This window comes from Penicillium malachiteum (assembly GCF_028827825.1).
Source record: "Penicillium malachiteum strain IBT 17515 chromosome Unknown utg000005l:1.0-9002435.0:326005.0-9005861.0, whole genome shotgun sequence".
NCBI lineage: Eukaryota > Fungi > Ascomycota > Eurotiomycetes > Eurotiales > Aspergillaceae > Penicillium > Penicillium malachiteum.
In genome coordinates, this window is record NW_026643099.1 from 7,492,942 (window position 1) to 7,512,365 (window position 19,424).

General features: G+C 48.7%; 6 protein-coding genes across 6 annotated transcripts; all 6 read left to right on the forward strand.

Annotated features, from left to right (window-relative positions):
* Nucleotides 1-31: 31 nt before the first annotated feature.
* On the forward strand, nt 32-6,586 carry N7483_012774 (Acyl transferase/acyl hydrolase/lysophospholipase; the record flags this gene model as incomplete). The annotated part of the gene is made up of 5 exons (XM_057096201.1): nt 32-3,316; nt 3,375-5,826; nt 5,889-6,004; nt 6,057-6,449; nt 6,506-6,586. The coding sequence occupies 5 exons, from the start codon at nt 32-34 to the stop codon at nt 6,584-6,586; spliced, it is 6,327 nt and encodes a 2,108-aa protein (XP_056942172.1).
* Nucleotides 6,587-7,011: 425 nt separating this feature from the next.
* N7483_012775 (thioesterase family protein) lies at nt 7,012-7,944 on the forward strand (the record flags this gene model as incomplete). Its single annotated transcript, XM_057096202.1, has 2 exons — nt 7,012-7,101; nt 7,162-7,944. The coding sequence occupies 2 exons, from the start codon at nt 7,012-7,014 to the stop codon at nt 7,942-7,944; spliced, it is 873 nt and encodes a 290-aa protein (XP_056942173.1).
* A 502-nt stretch (nt 7,945-8,446) lies between these two features.
* On the forward strand, nt 8,447-13,852 carry N7483_012776 (ABC transporter integral membrane type 1; the record flags this gene model as incomplete). Its single annotated transcript, XM_057096203.1, has 15 exons — nt 8,447-8,686; nt 8,799-9,330; nt 9,383-9,612; nt 9,661-9,940; nt 9,992-10,225; nt 10,290-11,119; nt 11,180-11,342; nt 11,397-11,753; nt 11,800-11,923; nt 11,985-12,056; nt 12,108-12,158; nt 12,230-12,913; nt 12,969-13,052; nt 13,111-13,491; nt 13,546-13,852. The coding sequence occupies 15 exons, from the start codon at nt 8,447-8,449 to the stop codon at nt 13,850-13,852; spliced, it is 4,569 nt and encodes a 1,522-aa protein (XP_056942174.1).
* A 1,005-nt stretch (nt 13,853-14,857) lies between these two features.
* On the forward strand, nt 14,858-15,505 carry N7483_012777 (HNH endonuclease signature motif containing protein; the record flags this gene model as incomplete). The annotated part of the gene is made up of 1 exon (XM_057096204.1): nt 14,858-15,505. One exon carries the CDS (start codon nt 14,858-14,860, stop codon nt 15,503-15,505), a length of 648 nt encoding a protein of 215 aa, XP_056942175.1.
* A 355-nt stretch (nt 15,506-15,860) lies between these two features.
* Nucleotides 15,861-17,200, forward strand: N7483_012778 (cobalamin-independent methionine synthase II family protein; the record flags this gene model as incomplete). The annotated part of the gene is made up of 3 exons (XM_057096205.1): nt 15,861-16,343; nt 16,414-16,802; nt 16,879-17,200. The coding sequence occupies 3 exons, from the start codon at nt 15,861-15,863 to the stop codon at nt 17,198-17,200; spliced, it is 1,194 nt and encodes a 397-aa protein (XP_056942176.1).
* An 882-nt stretch (nt 17,201-18,082) lies between these two features.
* On the forward strand, nt 18,083-19,131 carry N7483_012779 (acid phosphatase precursor; the record flags this gene model as incomplete). Its single annotated transcript, XM_057096206.1, has 3 exons — nt 18,083-18,272; nt 18,332-18,543; nt 18,604-19,131. The coding sequence occupies 3 exons, from the start codon at nt 18,083-18,085 to the stop codon at nt 19,129-19,131; spliced, it is 930 nt and encodes a 309-aa protein (XP_056942177.1).
* Between the last annotated feature and the right edge of the window lie 293 nt (nt 19,132-19,424).

Consider the following 19,424-nt stretch of genomic DNA (forward strand, 5'->3'; position numbering starts at 1 on the left):
TTCCTAGGTTACTGGGCTAATTAATTCCACCATGTTGATCCCTACCGATGAAATTCTCCTCCCAACCGACTTATCCTCTTCGCCCTCATCTAGCTGGTCTACCTTTGATCAACCTTCAAACACATCTTCAACTGTCAACCTAGCTAGCAGTCTTGCTAGTAGTCTATCTGGAAGTCTATCAGCCAGTCAAATTCTCACCATCTCATATGGGACCTTCTCACACACTCTTTCCGTCACCACAGCCTCCTTCCCAACAGCGCTTCAACTCCGTGATGACTTTCTCCACGATCTAAAGGCGACGAGTGGGGCCGTTGAATTATCTTCCTTAGTGGAACTTTGGGCCCGCTTTATCGGTTTCACCGTGCACCGGCTAGAACAGTCGCCAAGCGGATTGAGAGATGATTTGCGACATCTATTGACGATCGCTCTGGATACGTTCGACAGGGATATTCTCTTACAACGCGAGATTCACGGTGTGGTCTTTGCTCTGGAAATTTCCCCTGATGTCCAGTCGGATATTTTGGCGGCTTACGTCCGAGCACGCTATGCACTGCGCCGCGTTAGTAGACCCACCGCGCCCTCAGCCCTCTTGACGGCCGCGCAAGAGCGCAAGGCACGGCTTTTCGCGGTATTTGGTGGTCAGGGAAATGATGAAGCCTATTTTGAAGACCTTCGGACGCTCTGGCGAACTTATCGGCCACTGGTAGAGGACCTCATTCTGTCAGCATCAGGTATGCTGCAGCGTGAGGCCCTCGAGGATGGAATTAGTCGATTTTATCATAGTGGCATGGAGATCATTACCTGGCTAGAGCATCCAGATCGAACGCCCCCAACTTCTTATTTGATTGGGGCGCCGATCAGTATGCCACTGATCGGTCTGTTGCAACTAGCTTGGTATCGTGTCGTTGGGCGCGTCGTGGGTGCCACGCCCGCACAATTACAGACCGCCCTCGCTGGTACGACCGGTCATTCTCAGGGTATCATCCCAGCCACCGTGATCGCCGTTGCCCAATCATGGACGCAATTTGATGTTTTGGCGCTTGATGCGCTCCGTCTGTTGCTTGCGATTGGTACCGGCAGTCAAGATCAATTCGTCGTCGCTCAGCTGCCCCCGGCTGTCGTTGCCGATGCAGAAGCCCATGGCGAGGGCCTTCCGGGACCCATGCTGAGCGTGGCCGACTGCCCAATCAACCAAACGATTGCTTATGTGGGCGCCGTCAACGAGTACCTACCGGCAGATGCTCGTATTGAGGTGGCCCTTATTAACGGACCTAGTCACGCAGTGTTGGCCGGACCACCACTGTCGCTGCACGGGTTCAATGTTTGGTTGCGTGCACTGAAATCTCCTACGAAGGGAGCTCAGCATCGAATTCCTTTCAGTCAGCGCAAACCAGAGATTCAAACCAGATTCTTGCCGATCACGACCGCCTTCCACAGCAGTTATCTAACTGATGTTGCGCCCGGTGTATTGGAACGTGTAGCTGATTTTACTATTACGGGTGATCAGCTACGCATTCCAGTATTCTGCACACGCACCGGTACTGATCTGCGCAAATATGGAAGTGCCAATCTCATCCCCAGGCTCATTGAGCTGATCACGACACAGGAGGTCGTGTGGCCTCGAGCTGTGCACTTCCCCGGAGCTACGCACATCTTGGCATTTGGCCCCGATGGCGCATCTGGTATTGGAGCTTTGACAAATAGGCTTAAGGAAGGCACTGGGGTACGCACTGTTCTGGCTACCGGGAGCTACAGCCCTCGGACAGAGCTGGGCGATCGGAGCGAGTTCTTCGATTGGAATACCGCACCCCGGGGCTTAATCTACGGACCTATCTGGCAGCAAAGATATCGACCGCGCTTGGTACAAATTGCCGGTGGCGGCGTGGTGGTAGACACCCGACTTAGTCGCCTCCTGGGCTTGCCTCCAGTGATGGTGGGTGGTATGACGCCGACCACCTCTTCCTGGGATTTTTGTGCTGCCGTGATGCGCGCCGGATTTCACGTCGAACTGGCTCTAGGAGGCTTCTATCGTCCAGCCCAACTGGAGTCAGCTATTTACAAGCTGCTTGATGCAGTCCCTGCTGGTCGGGGAATCACTTGTAACATGATATACGCTGCTCCTCACGCAGTCAAGTGGCAGATTCCACTACTGGCTAAGTTGCGTGCAGCTGGTGTCCCAATTGAAGGCCTTACAATCGGCGCTGGTGTACCATCGCTTGATGTGGCTACGCAGTATATTCAAGATCTCGGCCTACGACACATTGGGTTCAAGCCTGGCGCTTTACCCGCTATTCACCAGGTTCTCGAAATCGCTCGCGCTCACCCTACCTTCCCTATTATCCTCCAATGGACCGGTGGACGAGGTGGTGGCCACCACTCTTTTGAGGATTTCCATCAGCCAATTCTCCAAGCCTACCATGCCATCCGACGCTGCGAGAACGTGATTCTTGTGGCAGGTAGTGGCTTTGGTGGTGATGAGGATACTTTCCCCTACCTAACAGGTGATTGGGCCTGTCGCTATAACCGACCCCCAATGCCATTCGACGGTATCCTTCTTGGTAGCCGTATGATGACTGCAAAGGAAGCGCATACTAGTCTTGCTGCTAAGCAAGCTATTGTCAACGCTCCAGGTCTCGATAATGAAGCTGATTGGGAGCAGTCATACTCAAAGCCTGCCGGCGGCATTATGACCGTTATCTCAGAGATGGGTGAGCCTATTCATAAGGTCGCTACTCGCGGTGTGCGACTATGGGCCGAGTTTGATCGCATTATCTTCAAGCTTGACCGTAGTAAACGTGTTGCATACCTCCAGAGGAATCGCGCCTCTGTGATCCAGCGCCTGAACACTGACTCAGTTAAGGTGTGGTTCGGTCGCGATACGGAGGGCGAAGTCGTGGACCTCGAGGAAATGACATACGCCGAGGTTCTACGTCGTTTTGTTGCCCTCACTTATGTAGCGATCGAAGGTCGATGGATTGATGAATCCTATCGCCAGTTTTTGTTCGATTTCTTGCAGCGTGTCGAGGCGCGCATCAGTGATGATGATGTGGCCGGTGAAAGCAGCGAGATTAATATTGACGCTCTTGCCAATCCATATGAAGCACTCGATATCATCTTGGGTCAGCTTCCACGCGCCCAAGAACAGCTGATTGGTACTCAAGATGCGCAATATTTCCTCCACTTGTGTCAGCGACGGGGTACAAAGCCAGTGCCATTCGTGCCAGTCCTCGACGAGAACTTTGAGACTTACTTCAAGAAGGACTCGCTTTGGCAATCGGAGGATCTCGCTGCCGTGGTTGATGGCGATGTCGGTCGAGTCTGTATCTTGCATGGCCCGGTCGCAGCGCGGTACTCAACCAAGGTGGACGAACCAGCAGGCGAGATTCTCACTGGTATCCACCAAGGGCACATTCAACAGCTGCAAATGCGGGATCCCGACTACCAGGACGATGGACCCCCCGATTGTCGACTGCTTCAATGCCGGCTCTACCATTGAGAATTGGCGTCTGGAGGAACAGGGCATTCACTGCGTGTCTGTTGGCAACACAGGCTCAGTGTTATACGAAGTCATGCCTACGAACGGCCCGCCTGGCACTACCCCTACTCCATCGTTGTCAGAATGGCTAGCAGCCCTGGGCGGCTCCAATGGAGGCTGGCGCCAGGCTTTCTTCCACACGAAAACAATCGTGCAAGATGGAGCAATCTGCGAGAATCCCTTGCGACGACTATTCCAGCCTACGCGTGACTCGTATGTGATGGTTCAGCAGGGTATGAAAGGTGATACTATTATCACACTGTTCGAACACAGACCTCACTCTGAACCCGTCAAGGTTGTTGAAGTGCGAATGGATGAGCCTGGTGTCATCACTCTGGAGATCATCAATTACCGAAATGCCGGAGGCGAGGCTATCGGTCTACTATTGAAGTTCCAGTTCCGGCGCGAAGCCGTCTACGCTCCTATTCATGAAATCATGGATGGTCGCAATGAACGTGTCAAGGACTTCTACTATCGAGTTTGGTTTGCCAACGAAACCCCTGAATCGTGGCCATCAGTGCATGACACCTTCTGCGAATCACAATTTGAAGTGACGGCCGACTCAATCGCCGAATTTGCCCAATGCGTGCAGAATGCTAGTGACGCTGCCAGCAAGCGACGTGGTAAGCAGATGGCGGCGCCTCTAGATTTCGGTGTCGTTATTGGCTGGGAGGCGTTGATGAAGCCGCTCTTCTCTCGTGAGCTCGATGTTGATCTCTTGACTCTGGTTCATCTTACCAATGGCTTCCGAATTCCTGCTGATGCAGAGCCTATCCAAGCTGGTTATGCGCTGTCGACCAAGTCTCGCATTCAGGCCATAACAATCGAGGAAGCTGGTAAGATGGTAGAAGTTCGCGCAGATGTGTATCATGAGAACAAGGTGGTTCTAGAACTGAGCAGCCAGTTCCTTTACCGCGGTATCCACGACGATTGGGAGAACATGTTCCGCAGAGTTGATGAAGAGGAGATGGAATTGTGTCCTCGCACTCCTATGGATATGACAATGTTGCAATCGAAGTCCTGGTTCCAGCCCTTGGACCGGTCGCTCGACTTGCAAAACCAGACTTTAGTCTTTGTTCTACGTTCGACATATCAGTACGCCAGCAAGGATACCTTCAAGACTGTCACGACTGTAGGCGAAGTTCGTGTAAACTCGTCGCTTCCTGGAGGTTCACGGCTCATTGCGACCGTGGACTATCATGCAGTTACCTGCCGAGGCAATCCTGTTATGGATTACCTGAAGCGTCATGGTAGCCCTGTTCAAACACGCTCAATGTTCGATCAACCCAGTCCCTTGACTGCTGATGGATCCGCGTTAGTTCTTACCATGCCACGCTCTAACGAGGCATACGCCCATGTCTCCTGGGATTTCAACCCTATTCATGTATCGGCGTCCCTGTCCCGGTATGCAGATCTCCCAGGCTTAATCACGCACGGCATGTACACATCGGCCCGAGTTCGTGGTCTCGTCGAGCACTACACTTGCGCCTCGGCCATCGGTGCCTTTCGCAGCTTCAAATGTTCCTTCACCAGCATGGTGCTCCCAGGTGACGAGATTGAGGTTGTTTTCCAACATATCGGTATGCTTGCAGGACGCAAGATCGTCTCTGTTGAAGCCAGACACGCTGGTCGCGGCGAAATCGTCCTGCGTGGAGAAGCTGAGATCGAGCCCGAGGAGACTGCTTTCCTGTTTACAGGCCAGGGCAGTCAACGAAAGGGCATGGGAATGGACTTGTATGCACAAAGCAAGACCGCCCAGCAGGTCTGGGACTATGCCGATGCCTATTTCTCGGATAACTATGGTTTCCGAATCACCGATATTGTGCGCAACGATCCTAAGGAACTCACCGTTTATTTCGGTGGCCCACAGGGTCGACACATTCGCGACAAATACCGCAGCATGATGCGCGAGAGCGTCGGGAAAGATGGTAAGGTTGTAATGCTGCCTCTTTTCCCTGATATCGACGAAGAGACAGAGTTCCACACCTACTCCTCTCCCACCGGTTTGCTCTCAGCGACGCAATTTACCCAGCCAGCTCTGACGTTGATGGAACTGGCCATTTTCGCTGATCTTCAATCGCGTGGCCTGATCTCACAGCGTAGTTCGTATGCTGGCCACTCTCTGGGTGAGTATGCCGCTCTCGGAGCAGTGGGCAAGATCTTCAATGTCGAGTCACTTGTTCAGGTCGTTTTCTATCGTGGTCTTCTCATGCAGTTTGCCGTTGAGCGTGATGCAAATGGAAACTCTGAGTACCGTATGTGTGCGGTAGATCCTAGTCGTGTGGCACCTGGTGAGTACAATTCCTTATCCTGCACTTGTGATCTGCATACTAATTATATTTTTCATCTCCAGGCTTCGGACAAGACGCTCTCCAGCTGGTTGTCAAGACCATCGCCCGACAGACTGGCCTTCTACTCGAGATTGTCAATTTCAATATTCTGAGCTTGCAATATGTCTGCGCTGGACATGTAAGTTTTTTCACGAACTTCCCATCAAAAACATGACTGACCAAATAAATAGATTCATGCCATCCACTGCCTCACCACGGTGTTGGATTACATCCACGCCAACGCACCACTGCCCAACAGTCCAGACCAGTTCGCGACTTTAGTAAAAGCGCAGGTTTCGCAGGTCGCGCAGGCAAAGGCACCAAAAGAACTTGCCCGCGGCTGCGCTACAATCCCACTACCTGGAATTGATGTCCCATTCCATTCCTCATCACTGCTACCTGGTGTAGCGGGCTTCCGACGCTGTTTATTAGATTTCATTGACAGCCACGCATTGGACACCAAGTGTCTAGTCGGGCGATATATCCCGAATTTAACAGCCAGACCTTTCGAGTTGAGCAAGGAATATTTCGAGCACGTTCACCAAGTAACGGGCTCGGTTGCACTTGAGGGTATTCTACGCGAGGTAAGTTTATCTCTTCGTCTACGATAATCCTGGTGACTTACTAACATTGTTGATAGTGGGATACATATGTTGATTCAACTGGATCTGATGGTCTGAAGAAAATCGAGGGTGCTATTCAGGCGATGAAGGTGGCTTAATGATTTATGCATTATAGATTTTGCATTATAGTGTATTTTATATTTGAATGTATTTAACGTCTCCTTTCTTCATTCAAGTTATCATATTTTATTCATCCGATCCAGTTGAGCCCTTCAACTTTAAGTCCTATTGTTTACCAATCTATAGAACTGTGTGGCAGTTATTCCACATTTGGTTACTGGCAATCAAGCATTAATCCTATCTTGTACCAGAATTTATTTGAAGGTTGTCACATGTCTCAGACCGTAATTGTTCAAGCTTATTTTGTCAATTTCTTACAAGTGTAATATCTTAATTATGGCCCTCAAAAACTACTATATAGACCCCCAAGTCTGCCTTCTGACTTTATCCCATCATTCTCTCTTTCTCAAACTTGGCATTCTATTTGAATTAAAGCTTCAAACCAATAACACCACTGCTCAACATGTTTTCATTCACTGCGTTTACGGCGCTCTTTGGTGCTGTAGTGGGATTCTTTCTCTACGATCCAAAAGCCATACCCGGCCTGTGGCATGTCCGTCGCCCTCAAGATTTCTTTTGTCTTGAAAACATATTTGACTAATTGAAATCAAAGGCCCGGATGATTGCAATCCTTGCAAAGCATTTACTCTGGAAGGGTAATCAATCCCTCACGGAGACCTCAGCTATCGGCCCACTCGCTCCTTCGACCATATTTCGCCCAAGACGCACTCACTCCTACTGCTCGATCGCCGAAATCGACTTGAATATGCACAAATCAAACAGCACATTTTATGCAGACATTGATCTCAGTCGCATCGAGCTCTTGGCTACATTGTTCAAAGATGCCATTACGCCCCTCTCGCCCCGCGCCAGTTTGGCCCCCGATAATGCTTACAGTCGACGTAACCGGCGAAGACAACTCATAGCCGCACTTGGAGGCATAAACGGTGTCTTCCGTCGAGAAATCAAACCATACCAACGCTACGAACTTGTCTCACGTGTCCTAGCCTGGGACGAGAAATGGATATACATTGTTAGCTATTTCTTGAAACCGAGTCAGGCAAAGAAAGACGCGGAGATCACAGATGATCGCATCCTCGCATCGGCTGTTTCGAAGTATGTTTTCAAACAAGGAAGACAGACAGTTGAGCCAGCTGAAGTCTTGACGAATCTGGGACTCTTGGCAGGTGATCATGCAGCCCAGAGTGATGCTGATGATTCTGCTGATGTTCCTGCATCTGCCCCTGAACATCTACCTCTGCCTCGCCAAGATCTAGTGGATTACCCAAATCACAGTGGCAGTGAGTCTGATGAGTGGACCTGGAGCCATGTGGAAGTGGAGAGGAAACGTGGTCTGGCGATCGCAAAACACCTGGTCGGTTTGAATGGGGTGTAGGAATTGGGGGCCTAGATGATTAGATCGTGATCTTGCATGATTGAGTGGGTAGTTGGTATAAATTTGGAAGTGGATTTGAATTATGACAGCTATTTTTGTTATAAATAGAAGCAGAATGAATAATTAGAGGATACTCTTGTTGCCTTATGGTGCGTCTCTTGGCTTGGTTCATAAGCTGTAAGCCCCGATTCTCACCTTGCATCTGATACCCGCACGCTAATGCGGATCCTTGAACCCCCCTAATTGCATCATAGTATCACCACCCTCTTATCCATCATGATTTCTATCTTGAAGGATGAGACGTTCTGGCTATTTGCTTATTTTGTTCATACATTAGTGGTCATTGATGTTCCTGGCCCTATTCTACCGCCCCATTGCCACGAATGCTAGTCTTGGTCTCAGTACATTCCTCTATCAAGCGATGCAATAAAGGTGTAAGAGGTTAACGAGGAGATTATACTCTCCATTTACGCCATTTACGCCTGCCATACTGATTCCCCTGATGGCGTCACAATGGCTTCGTCGCAGGACGACAACCTGTCCTCTTGATGTCGAGGATCGGTTTGGACCACAGGTTAGTAGCCTGTGTCTGTCGGGCTTCGACTTCACCTGGTACTTTGAGTCAGTTATCTTGACATTGCCGGTGACCTTATTCTTTCTCATCTGGGCTGTACCGCGGATTTTCCATCTTCAAGGGAAGAGCGTCAAGACCCAAGGTGGCTACTGTGGTTATGCTAAGCTGGTATGTTACTTCCCATCTTATCTAATTCAAGTTGTTATACATAGACGACGGGAGCATCTTAGAAACACAGCTTCAGCTCTCTTAATGAAACCCTTTCTAATCACAACTGAAGGTCTTATATATGCTTCTAATAGGCGTCCAACTCGCTCTTGTCTGTCTCTGGGGAGATCCATCGGCAAAGATAACACGCGCCACGATCGGCAGTTCTGTGATCACATTGATGGCCTATGTGGTGCTTGGAGCACTTTCACAATATGAACATACGCGCACTATCAAGCCTTCCACAATTAATGCCGGCTATCTTTTTCTTTCATCGCTACTTTCACTGGCCGAGGCTCGCACTCTATATTTCATCCATACAAATCGCGTGATTCCGATTCTGTACACTGTCGGTCTGGGTCTCCGTGTTATCACCCTTATTGTTGAATCAATTCCGAAATACTCTATTCTCAAGGCCGCACACCGGAATCCTCCGCCAGAGACTGCTACGGGTGTGCTGGGTCTGAGCCTTTTTACGTGGATCAATCCCCTGCTGTTGACAGGAAGCCGAACAGACCTAACAATTGAGAGCTTGCCAGCTCTGGAGGATTCTTTGGTCGCAGATGGAAGCAAGCCACATGGATTGGAGAAATTCTGGCGGGAAAGTGAGTATATCACTTGGACTACACAAGCGGCTTCGGCTAACATGCTAAATAGGTGCCAACTGGGACAAGCCACATAGCCTACTCTTCGCGTCGATGCGGTACTATGCCTACCCTTTTCTACTTGGAATTCTCCCTCGAGCCTTGCAGATCGGATTCACTTTTGCACAGCCCTTCCTGGTTGATGCCACTATTAGCTGGGTCGAGGAGGAGGATGGGCCGACCACTATGAGTCAGGGCTATGGTCTCATTGGCGCTTTTGGAATCACATATATTGGTATCGCAGTGAGTACTATCAGACCAATGCACATGAATGATTGCTCATTTACTTAGGTCTCCACGGCTTATGCTCAACATCAAGCCTTTCGGGTGGTCACAATGATGCGGGCTAGCTTGATTGACATGATGTACCGTCATATCACAGTAATGCGTGACAGTGATGTTGAATCTAGCTCCCCGGTCACTATGATGAACGCAGATATCGAGCGTATAACTAGTGGTCTGCGATATATCCACGACCTGTGGGCGTGTCTTATTGAAATTCCGGTCGTTCTGTGGCTACTATGGCGGCAGCTAGGAATTTCCAATGTTGCTCCCATCGCCGTCGTCATCGGTAGGGTCCTAACTACTGCTCGATAATGACTGTGTAGCTAATGATTTTTAGTGACCATGTTGGTATGCGTGCTTATCTCTCTCTTGGCCGGTCCGCGCCAAAAAATATGGCTAGAAGCCATCGAGAAGCGCATAGATATCACGGCACAAGTATTGACTTGCGTGAAAGGGGTCCGTATGGCCGGACTTACCGACAAACTCTTCACTATAATTCAGAAGATGCGCGTCGATGAGGTGCGAATGTCGGAGCGCTTCCGTCGTCTCCTCATACTCGTGGTCGCTGTGGGTGAGTATCCTCATCCTCAAAGCATACTTTGATTTCAAGTTTAGATAGACTGACAATTATTTAGCCTATAGCAACTACTCCCTTTCACCTTTGGCCGCCTTCCTGATCTACTCTCTGAATGTCCGGGGCCATGGCGACAAAACTCTTACAGCGAATCGCGCCTTCACCGCGTTGTCACTGTTCTCAATCCTGGCCACGCCAATCACTAACCTTGTTGAAGCTGTAACGGGTATCGCTACAGCCATTGGCTCCCTGAAACGTATCAATCTCTTCCTGCAGTCTTCTTCTCGGAGCACCGACGGCTATGTATACCAAACCAAGACTGCAGCCAGTTCTGAGAGTACCCTGGCCAGCAACTTCGAATCCCGATCGGTGAAGATCGCCCGGGAACTGGAAGAGAAGGAGTTGGCGGATTACCCCAACTTCTTTAGTCGGCAAAGTCGACAAAGTCGTGAAGGCCTTCCTAGCTACGACTCAATCCCAACACTGGACTTCTGCGCCACCGGTCGCAGTGTCGGCTGGGAAGAGGGGAAACCGAACGTCATCGAGAATGCTTCATTTGAGATCCGTCATGGCACACTTAACATGATCGTCGGACCTGTCGGCTGTGGTAAATCTACATTTGTCCGCATGTTACTTCAGGAGACCCCGATCGCCACCGGAGAGCTCTTGGTAGAGACTGGCGCCATCGCTTATTGTTCGCAAATGCCCTGGTTGACCAACCGCAGCATGCAGGAGAATATTCTCGGAGAGTCCCTCTTTGATCTTAATTGGTACAATACCGTAGTGCAGGCGTGTGCACTGGATGAAGATATTCGCAATCAGCCGAACGGCGATCAGAGCTCGCTAGGATCTGGAGGTGCCACACTCAGTGGAGGCCAGAAGCAACGTGTTGTAAGTACATTTTGGAGAGGTCGATGAATGCTCGATTATGATTCTGACCATTTTGTATAGGCCTTGGCGCGTGCTATCTACTCACGTGCGGAGACAATTATCCTGGATGATGCATTCAGTGGACTTGATCGTACGACCGAGGAGGCCATTGTTAAAAGTCTGCTCATTCCTGGCGGCTTACTGCGTCGGATGGGGATTACCATCATAATGACCACCAACAGCGGTAAGTTAGGAAGTCTCATTCATTGTCTGAGATCGAGGACTAATTGAAGAACAGTCTCCCGCCTCTCGCTCGCCGATAACATCATTGCACTCTCCAAAACAGGCACAATCGTCGAACAAGGCTCATACAAAGAACTGATGGAATCTCCAAACAGCTTTATCCATACTCTGTCAATACCGAAGGGTAGTGAAGGAGCTGAGGACGATTCTGAGAATGCAACAGCTGAGGGTCCTAAGACGCACCGATTGATTAGCATGGCTGACCTGGATATCGAGGCGCCGCCGCCCCAGGATGGGCGGAGGACGGGCGATTTGTCTATTTACTGGTATTATGCGCAGGTGTTAGGGCTTTGGAGATCCATAATCTTTGTCGTGCTTATTTCCTGCTATGTGGTTGGAATCACCATGCCTTGTAAGTGTCTTGGTAAATCTACCGTGACTGCCGCTAACTTGTACAGCAATCTGGATCGAGTGGTGGACGGATGCGAATGCGAAGCATCCAAATGCAAGACTTGGATACTGGCTCGGGATTTATGGCGCCATCGCAAGTATTGCTGTGATAGGACTCGTCCTGGCTTGTTGGTTAGTTGGAATTACTTTTGAGACTGATGGTATTCTGCATCAAGACTGACCTTCCTTTCAGGCATCTGATGTCTAATTTGGTTGCTCGCGCGGCGAAGACCATGCACGCCAGTCTTCTGAGGGGTGTTCTAGAGTAAGTCTTCTCTGCTTCTGGCTTGAGATATCACTGACTTAATTTCGACAGCTCCCCGATGTCTTATTTCCACACCACTGATATTGGCGAAACCACAAACCGGTAAGTGTAGAGCTCGGCAGCAGAAAGGCCTCTGCTTGTTTTTGCCATTCATCCTTCCTAATATTTCGTAGATTCAGTCAGGATCTCCAACTCATCGACATGGAACTTCCTCTCGCTGTTCTCAACACCATTCTCACATTCCTTACTTGCATTGCACAGATGGTGGTCGTATGTACTTCAGCCAAGTATATCGCCGCCGCGATCCCAGCCTGTGTTATTGCCTTGTATTTCGTTCAACTGTTCTACCTCCGCACTTCCCGTCAGATACGATTTCTTGACCTTGAGGCGAAGGCACCCTTGATCTCGCACTTCCTCGACACTCTCAACGGTTTGACCACCATCCGTGGCTTCCACTGGGAGAAGCAGTACCGTCAGCATAATGCCAAGTTGCTTAACGCGAGTCAAAAGCCATTTTATCTGCTCTTCGCTATTCAGCGATGGTTGGAAATGGTTATTGCCCTGTGCGTTGCTGGCTTTGCGGTTGTACTGATCGGAATTGCGGTTGCTACGCGAGGCAAGCTCAGCGCTGGCTTCATCGGCGTGGCTTTGGTGAATATTGTTACATTGACAGAGAATTTGCAGGGTTTGATTATGCAATGGACCACTTTGGAGACATCAATTGGTGCCGTGTCGCGTGTACGCCACTTCCAGCGCACGATTGAAACCGAGCACACCGAGTGGGAAAGGATGAGTCCTGCACCAGAGTGGCCTGAACAAGGGGCGATTATTTTCAATGATGTTGTGGCTTCATATAAGTAAGGATTCTTCACCCTATTTTTTAGTGACACAGATGCTGACTTATGCAAACAGGGACTCGGCAAAGCCGGCCATTGATCATGTTTCTCTTGCAATTCGGCCCGGCTCAAAAGTTGGCATCTGCGGGCGAACCGGAAGGTATGATTCCAAACGCTGGTAATACACATCAGACTGGATCTAACTGTTTCTTCTGCAGTGGTAAATCATCACTTGTCTCTTCTCTCTTCCGCCTGATTGAACTATCAAGTGGGAACATCATCGTTGACGGATTGGATATCTCCACCCTTCAACGCAATCCGCTCCGCGCCCAGCTTAATTGTATCCCTCAGGAGCCTTTCCTGCTACCTTCCTGCTCTGTCCGACTCAATCTTGATCCCAACAGTCGCATTGATGATGACATCTTGATCCAAGCAGTACAAAAAGTGCAGCTCTGGGATGTGGTCGAAAAACTTGGTGGTCTAGACGCGGCAATCACCTCTGAGACATTTTCACCTGGTCAAAAACAGCTTCTTTGTTTTGCACGCGCCATGGTGCGTCCAGCTGGAAAGATCCTCATTTTGGATGAAGCAACTAGCAGGTATGCAGCCTATTTTTACCCTCAGATTACTTCAAGAAACTAATATCCAATCAGTATCGACACCAAAACTGACGAGATCATGCAATCACTCATTCGATCGGAATTTGCTTCACACACTGTGATCGCCATTGCGCATCGATTAGAAACAATTGTGGACTTTGATGAGGTGATTGTCATGGAAGCTGGACGAATCAAAGAACGCGGTGCGCCAGGAATGTTGCTGGTGCAGAAGAGCGCGTTTTCTGAGCTTTACTATGACAATGGACGCGCTCCAGCGGCTCCACAACATGATGGGGACGGGGAGAGTAATGATCCGGTTAATCGTTTTTCCCTGTACCTGTCAACGCGATTCTTTCCCTAGGCCGTGGGGGTACATACTCGTTTCTTTTCTGTCTCTTTTTTCTATATAGTTGCATATAGTTAGAATTCTGTGAACATTGTTGATTTTAATTGCAACCGAGATCCAAAAGTCCAGGCGTCAATTATGTGAGCCTTCTTAAATACGCAAAAAATACAATGTGGTAAGGTATTTTTAGAATATTACACGCCAAAGCATGGATGAGTATCTATGAGCACTTCAGCTCCTAGTATTCCAGCGATAGCAATAACTTCGCGTTTCAAGCTATATTTGCTGCCTGTAATCATTCAAATGTCTACCTATCATGACTCAATGATGCAAATACTGTTTTCAATGATCAAGCTGGCGAGTGTCCGCTGATAGTGCTAGTGCCTGGATGCACCCATGGGATATAAGAAAAGATATGGATTAACCCTACTACCTAGAAGTACTACTACCAATTAATCAGAAATGACCAAGGGTTTGACACCGCCCAGCAGCACTTAGGATCAATGTAAATGCAGAACACGTCTTTTCACCCCCACGTACAAAAGCCTTTAAGACTCAACTTGACTGCGGTTATTCCTCATTCACAACTTAACACTACATCATCGTCCTGCTCACCACCTCAAAATGCCCGAACGCAACCGCAGATCTCTTGCCCCATCCTCTCGCTCCTCGGCGCGTCGCCAACGTCGCCAAGCCTCAGCTTCTCAGAAGGCAGGTCGCGCCGAGTCTAGCCTCGACCAGACTGACGCCGAGACAATCGATGATGAATGGAAAAATCTCAAAGACTGCGCCCATGAATGACTTGACCAGTACGAAGCTACAAAGGATTCTGAAAAGCTACAGCAATGTTTCCGAGCACTGCTTGACTGGCTTCCAGTAGGAGGACGGGAGTCTCTCGCCGAAGATATTCTCAATTCGGAAACCGACAAGGAACTTGTGACAGTCTTCGACGATATTTGCATGTGCCTACTTTTCCCAATGGGATTGTGTGGTCGGACAAGATATCAAAAGACTCAAAAAATGGAACTGGAGGATCGAGAGTCTGATTTCGGTCAAGGTTGTCTGCAACGCGATGGAGATCGTTGCGTGGTAACCAACACCCTATCATCTGAGAAGAGAAAAAAACTTGAACCCGCAAACATCTTACCCTGGTCATTTCCATGTTACAGCGCTTCGAGGAAAGACATGATTACCTCGAACCTATGGACAACCCTCTTCCAATGTTTCCCTGAGATCCGGTCAGTTGTGCAAAGCGACAAAATCAACGAAATCCAGAATGGTCTCACGCTCCTCAGCTCTATCCATCGCCCATTCAGTGATTTCCAATGTGCATTTGAACCGATTACCGATACTCCACATACATACAAGTTTGTTACTTTCGAAGGTTTTCCGGCTGAAACGAAAGCATCCCTCCGCAACCTCCCCCAACAGATCAATTTTGTAACTGGATCCCCGCCTACACCAGAAGATCGACTTCCACACCCAGTCTTATTGGATTGCCACTATCGACTTGCGAACATCTTCCACGCCAGTGGAATGACCGAGGCTATGGGTAAAACTCTTCGCCGTGCAAAGAAAATCAAGGCTGGCTCACTCTTAGAGCATGATGGCACCACTGATCTAGCGTCTGCGCTTTACTACGCAATATGGCAAACTGTTGCAATTTAACCTGCGAGTTGGTGTGACCTGATGATGAGAATAGATGATATCTGGATGCCCTGATGTGAGCATGATTCATGGATTAGTACTACAATCCAATTCGATGTGGGGTCCCCATGTTCCCCACCCCCACTTCAATCAAGTTTCAAGTTCAATTTGATACTTCTTACTCGGAATCACATACTCCGCAAGCCCGAATCCGGTTGATGAAATAGCAGAGTCCATCAAATCGGCTTTTCCAGTTTCAAAATATCCCCACACCCCACTTTGTATTATTGACTCTCCACAATTCATATCTGTCAAGACTCAAGAGTACTCGGACTCCAAATAATCTTTTACCTTGATCAAGATCTAGGTTACCACAATGGCTCCTCCATTTTACGCCGAACATGTCGGGTCTTTGATGCGACCTGCGGAGCTGCTTGCAGCTCGGTCTGCAGCAGGTCTAACAAATACCTACTCCCAACTCACAAGGGAGGTCCAAGAGGCAACAGAAGCTGCCATTGCGGGGGTGGTTGTAAAACAACTCGAGCTTGGAATTCGCCCCATAACCTCTGGCGAATATGAGCGCGACAAATTCTATTCTGGATTTTTCGAGACTCTAGAAGGAATGAAGATCGTAGAAGCCATTCCAATCCCAGAAGGCTACCGAACCAACTTCCCAACACTGAAAACATTAAAATCTTTAAGAGTCACCACCCGGGATGGAATTGTTGCGGTCGGACATATTCGCCATACAAAGTGTGCTTATATGTCGGAATGGGAATCTTTGCGTCGTTTATTGCCTCAAGATCAGTGGAGCGAATGCAAATTGACGATGCCGCCCGTCACCCATAATCACATGCAGGTACGGATAAGATCTCTTCCAATTATAAGTTGCTCCCTTGATCTTGATTGCTCAATTGACTCGATTCTAGTTGGCAAAGGGCACCGCGTATTCCCCATCAGCGTACACCTCCGACCGAGATTATTTCCAAGACCTTGCCGAGGCATATCAAAAAGAGTTCCAAGAGCTCTACGATGCTGGCCTACGATCAATCCAAATCGATGACCCATGTTTGCTGTTCTTTGTGACCGATGAATTTCGCGAGGGTTGCGTGGCAGATGGTATTGACCCGGATAAAATGCTTGACGACTACATCTGGGCTCATAATCAGTGTCTTGCTGGAAAGCCAAAGGACTTGCATGTTGGATTGCATCTCTGTCGAGGAAATATGGCCGGCTCAACTCATATCATGAGTGGGTCTTATGAGCGCATCGCGAAGAAAATGTTTACCGAGTTGGATTACAACACCTACTACCTGGAGTAAGGCCACCACGTCTTCCTTTTTTTTGCTCGGTTGGATATATCTTTTGAGGGTGAACCAACTAACGTGGTATAGGTATGATAATGATCGATCTGGGGACTTTGAACCGCTGCGTCACTTGCCTGTTGGTAAAAATGTTGTCTTGGGTGTGGTTTCTAGCAAATCTCCGGATCTTGAGGATCTAGATGAGCTAGTTCAACGAGTCCACTCTGCAGCAGAGGTGATTGCCCGTGGGCAAGGCAGGGGTGTGGAGGAGGTGATTAAAACTTCGCTTGGAGTCAGTCCTCAGTGTGGATTTGCCAGCATGAGTCTTGGAGGTGGACGTGGCATGACTATGGAAATCATGTGGGAGAAACTGCTGTTAGTTCAACAACTAGCCGAGAGAGTCTGGAGTTGACAAAATGGGAAAACGACTCCATAGATCGGAGTACGGAGTTCCATTCACAAATATTAGACGTTGACCCACATTAGTTGTGCAAATAATCCTGATCTTGCATTGCGTATCCGTATCCGTTTCCGTTTCTTTTAATTAGAGATGGCAATGTGGATATGCTCACCTAGATAATCAATTCAAAGCTTGTTATTTAAGGGTTTATCTTTAATCCCAAGGTTTCGAATGTGAATAATATGCGAAGCATCCGGCCTTTCCTAGACGTATGACGGAATTTAGCAATGTAAATTGGAGTAGGCAGTAGTATTGGAAACATGACTATGCAGCAATCGATTAGGCTCTGCCAGTGTAATACATACAATTGAGCATGCGGGTTTCCTATAGATTAATGATTCCAAGTCATACATAACCTTGTTTTTGTTGTACCTGCAGAATCCAACCTTGAACCTGTGAAGACAATGTACGCCCAGCTATGTTAATGTGGGTACAAAGCCACCCCGAGGTGGAGCTTCCACGGCAGTCGTCATGATCAACCACATGGGGTCAATCTGTGATCCCTGTTGGTTAAAATGTGTTCCTCTTAGCGTGATCCATATATGATCAGATTTTCTATCCCGGTCGGAATTCAGTTTCCCCCATTTTTCACGTGGATCGCTTAACTTGCCCCTGAGTGTTACATGACGAAAGAAGTCAAGATCGTCATATTGCATGAGAAATAATCAGCTGGGCAGCTTTAATCCCGCTGACTAGCAGTGAAGCTCCGTTGTGCATATCGGATATTACCAAACTTGGAACTGACGGCATATAAAGACTATATAAGGCTAAGTCACCTTTTAATTATATCAGAATATTTGAAGTCAAGTTTTCTATTACTCCAAACAGTCAACCATGAGACTTAACACTGGAACCGCCATTGCGGCCTCTCTGCTCCTGGCTAGCCCAATCAACGCTATCAATATTATCTCATCCAACGATGATGGTTGGGCCGAGGTTAACATTCGTGCCTTGTACGACGCTCTGAATACCGCAGGACACACAACTGTTGTTTCTGCTCCAGCTGAGGATGAAAGTGGAACAGGTTTGTCAAAGTCTAGAGAAATATCAGCCTACCGAGTTACTGATTGTGCTTCATTCTAGGTTCTGACCAAGGAACACCTACTGTTCTCACTGAGGCCTGCGAGTTTAACAGTTGTCCATCGGGAAGCCCTGCCATTGGTAACAATGCGTCTGAGCCTCGTCTCAACTATGTGAACTCCTACCCAGCGACTTCCATGAAGTACGGTATCAACTCTATTGGTCCTACTTACTTCGATGGAGCCGCCCCTGATCTCGCAGTTACAGGCCCCAATGTGAGAGCGCACCCGGAATTATCACTTTTTTAGACGCTCATGCTAATTAAAATGCTACAGGTTGGTAACAACATCGGATTGGAGGTCTTGCTCTCTGGAACTGCCGGTGCGGCTACTTATGCTGCGTACGATGCTGGCATTCCTGCCATCGCATTCTCCGGTGACACCGGCTCTCAAACTGCCTGGAATGCTTCGTCGACCTACCCGCTCTACAGCCAAATCTACGCTGACCTTGCTGTCAACGTTACCGATACCTTGATTGCTTCCGGTACACCTTACCTGCCAAATAACATCTGGCTCAATGTGAACTTCCCCGCAGTCTCTGACTCGAAGTGTAACACTGTCGGTGACTTCAAGTTTATCTTCTCTCGCATCTACACCGCTGTCCCTCTCATCACCCCCGATGATGTGACAACCTGCGGTAGCGACCGTCTGCCCAGTGAGCTGGAGGTCTCTCTGGCCGCTGATCTCGACTCTGAGTGTTATGCAAGCATTTCTGTCGGTCTGGCAAGCAACAAGTCCGACGCTAATGCCACCATGCAAGCTGTTGTCCTGGACAAGCTTAGCGGAATTCTCTCCTGCATGTAATTTGGATAGCCTCAATGTAAATAGTGTTTATTCACATCCTGTGGGCCATTGGTATGCCGACAAATGAATAATTCCACCAATGGTGGTCTATAGTTTTCCATAGTCGCATACTAGTATTCAAATTCAAACAAAATCATTTGCCCAGAACAAGAAATTGAATCAAATCATAAATCCGATGTCAGAACTTTGAGTTGAACTTGAAACGCCTAATGCATGTGTAGGCCCACGGGCTATGACCGAATGCTAGTAAGCTGAACTTGTAGATGATAATACTTCCGGTGTAGCATCGGTTA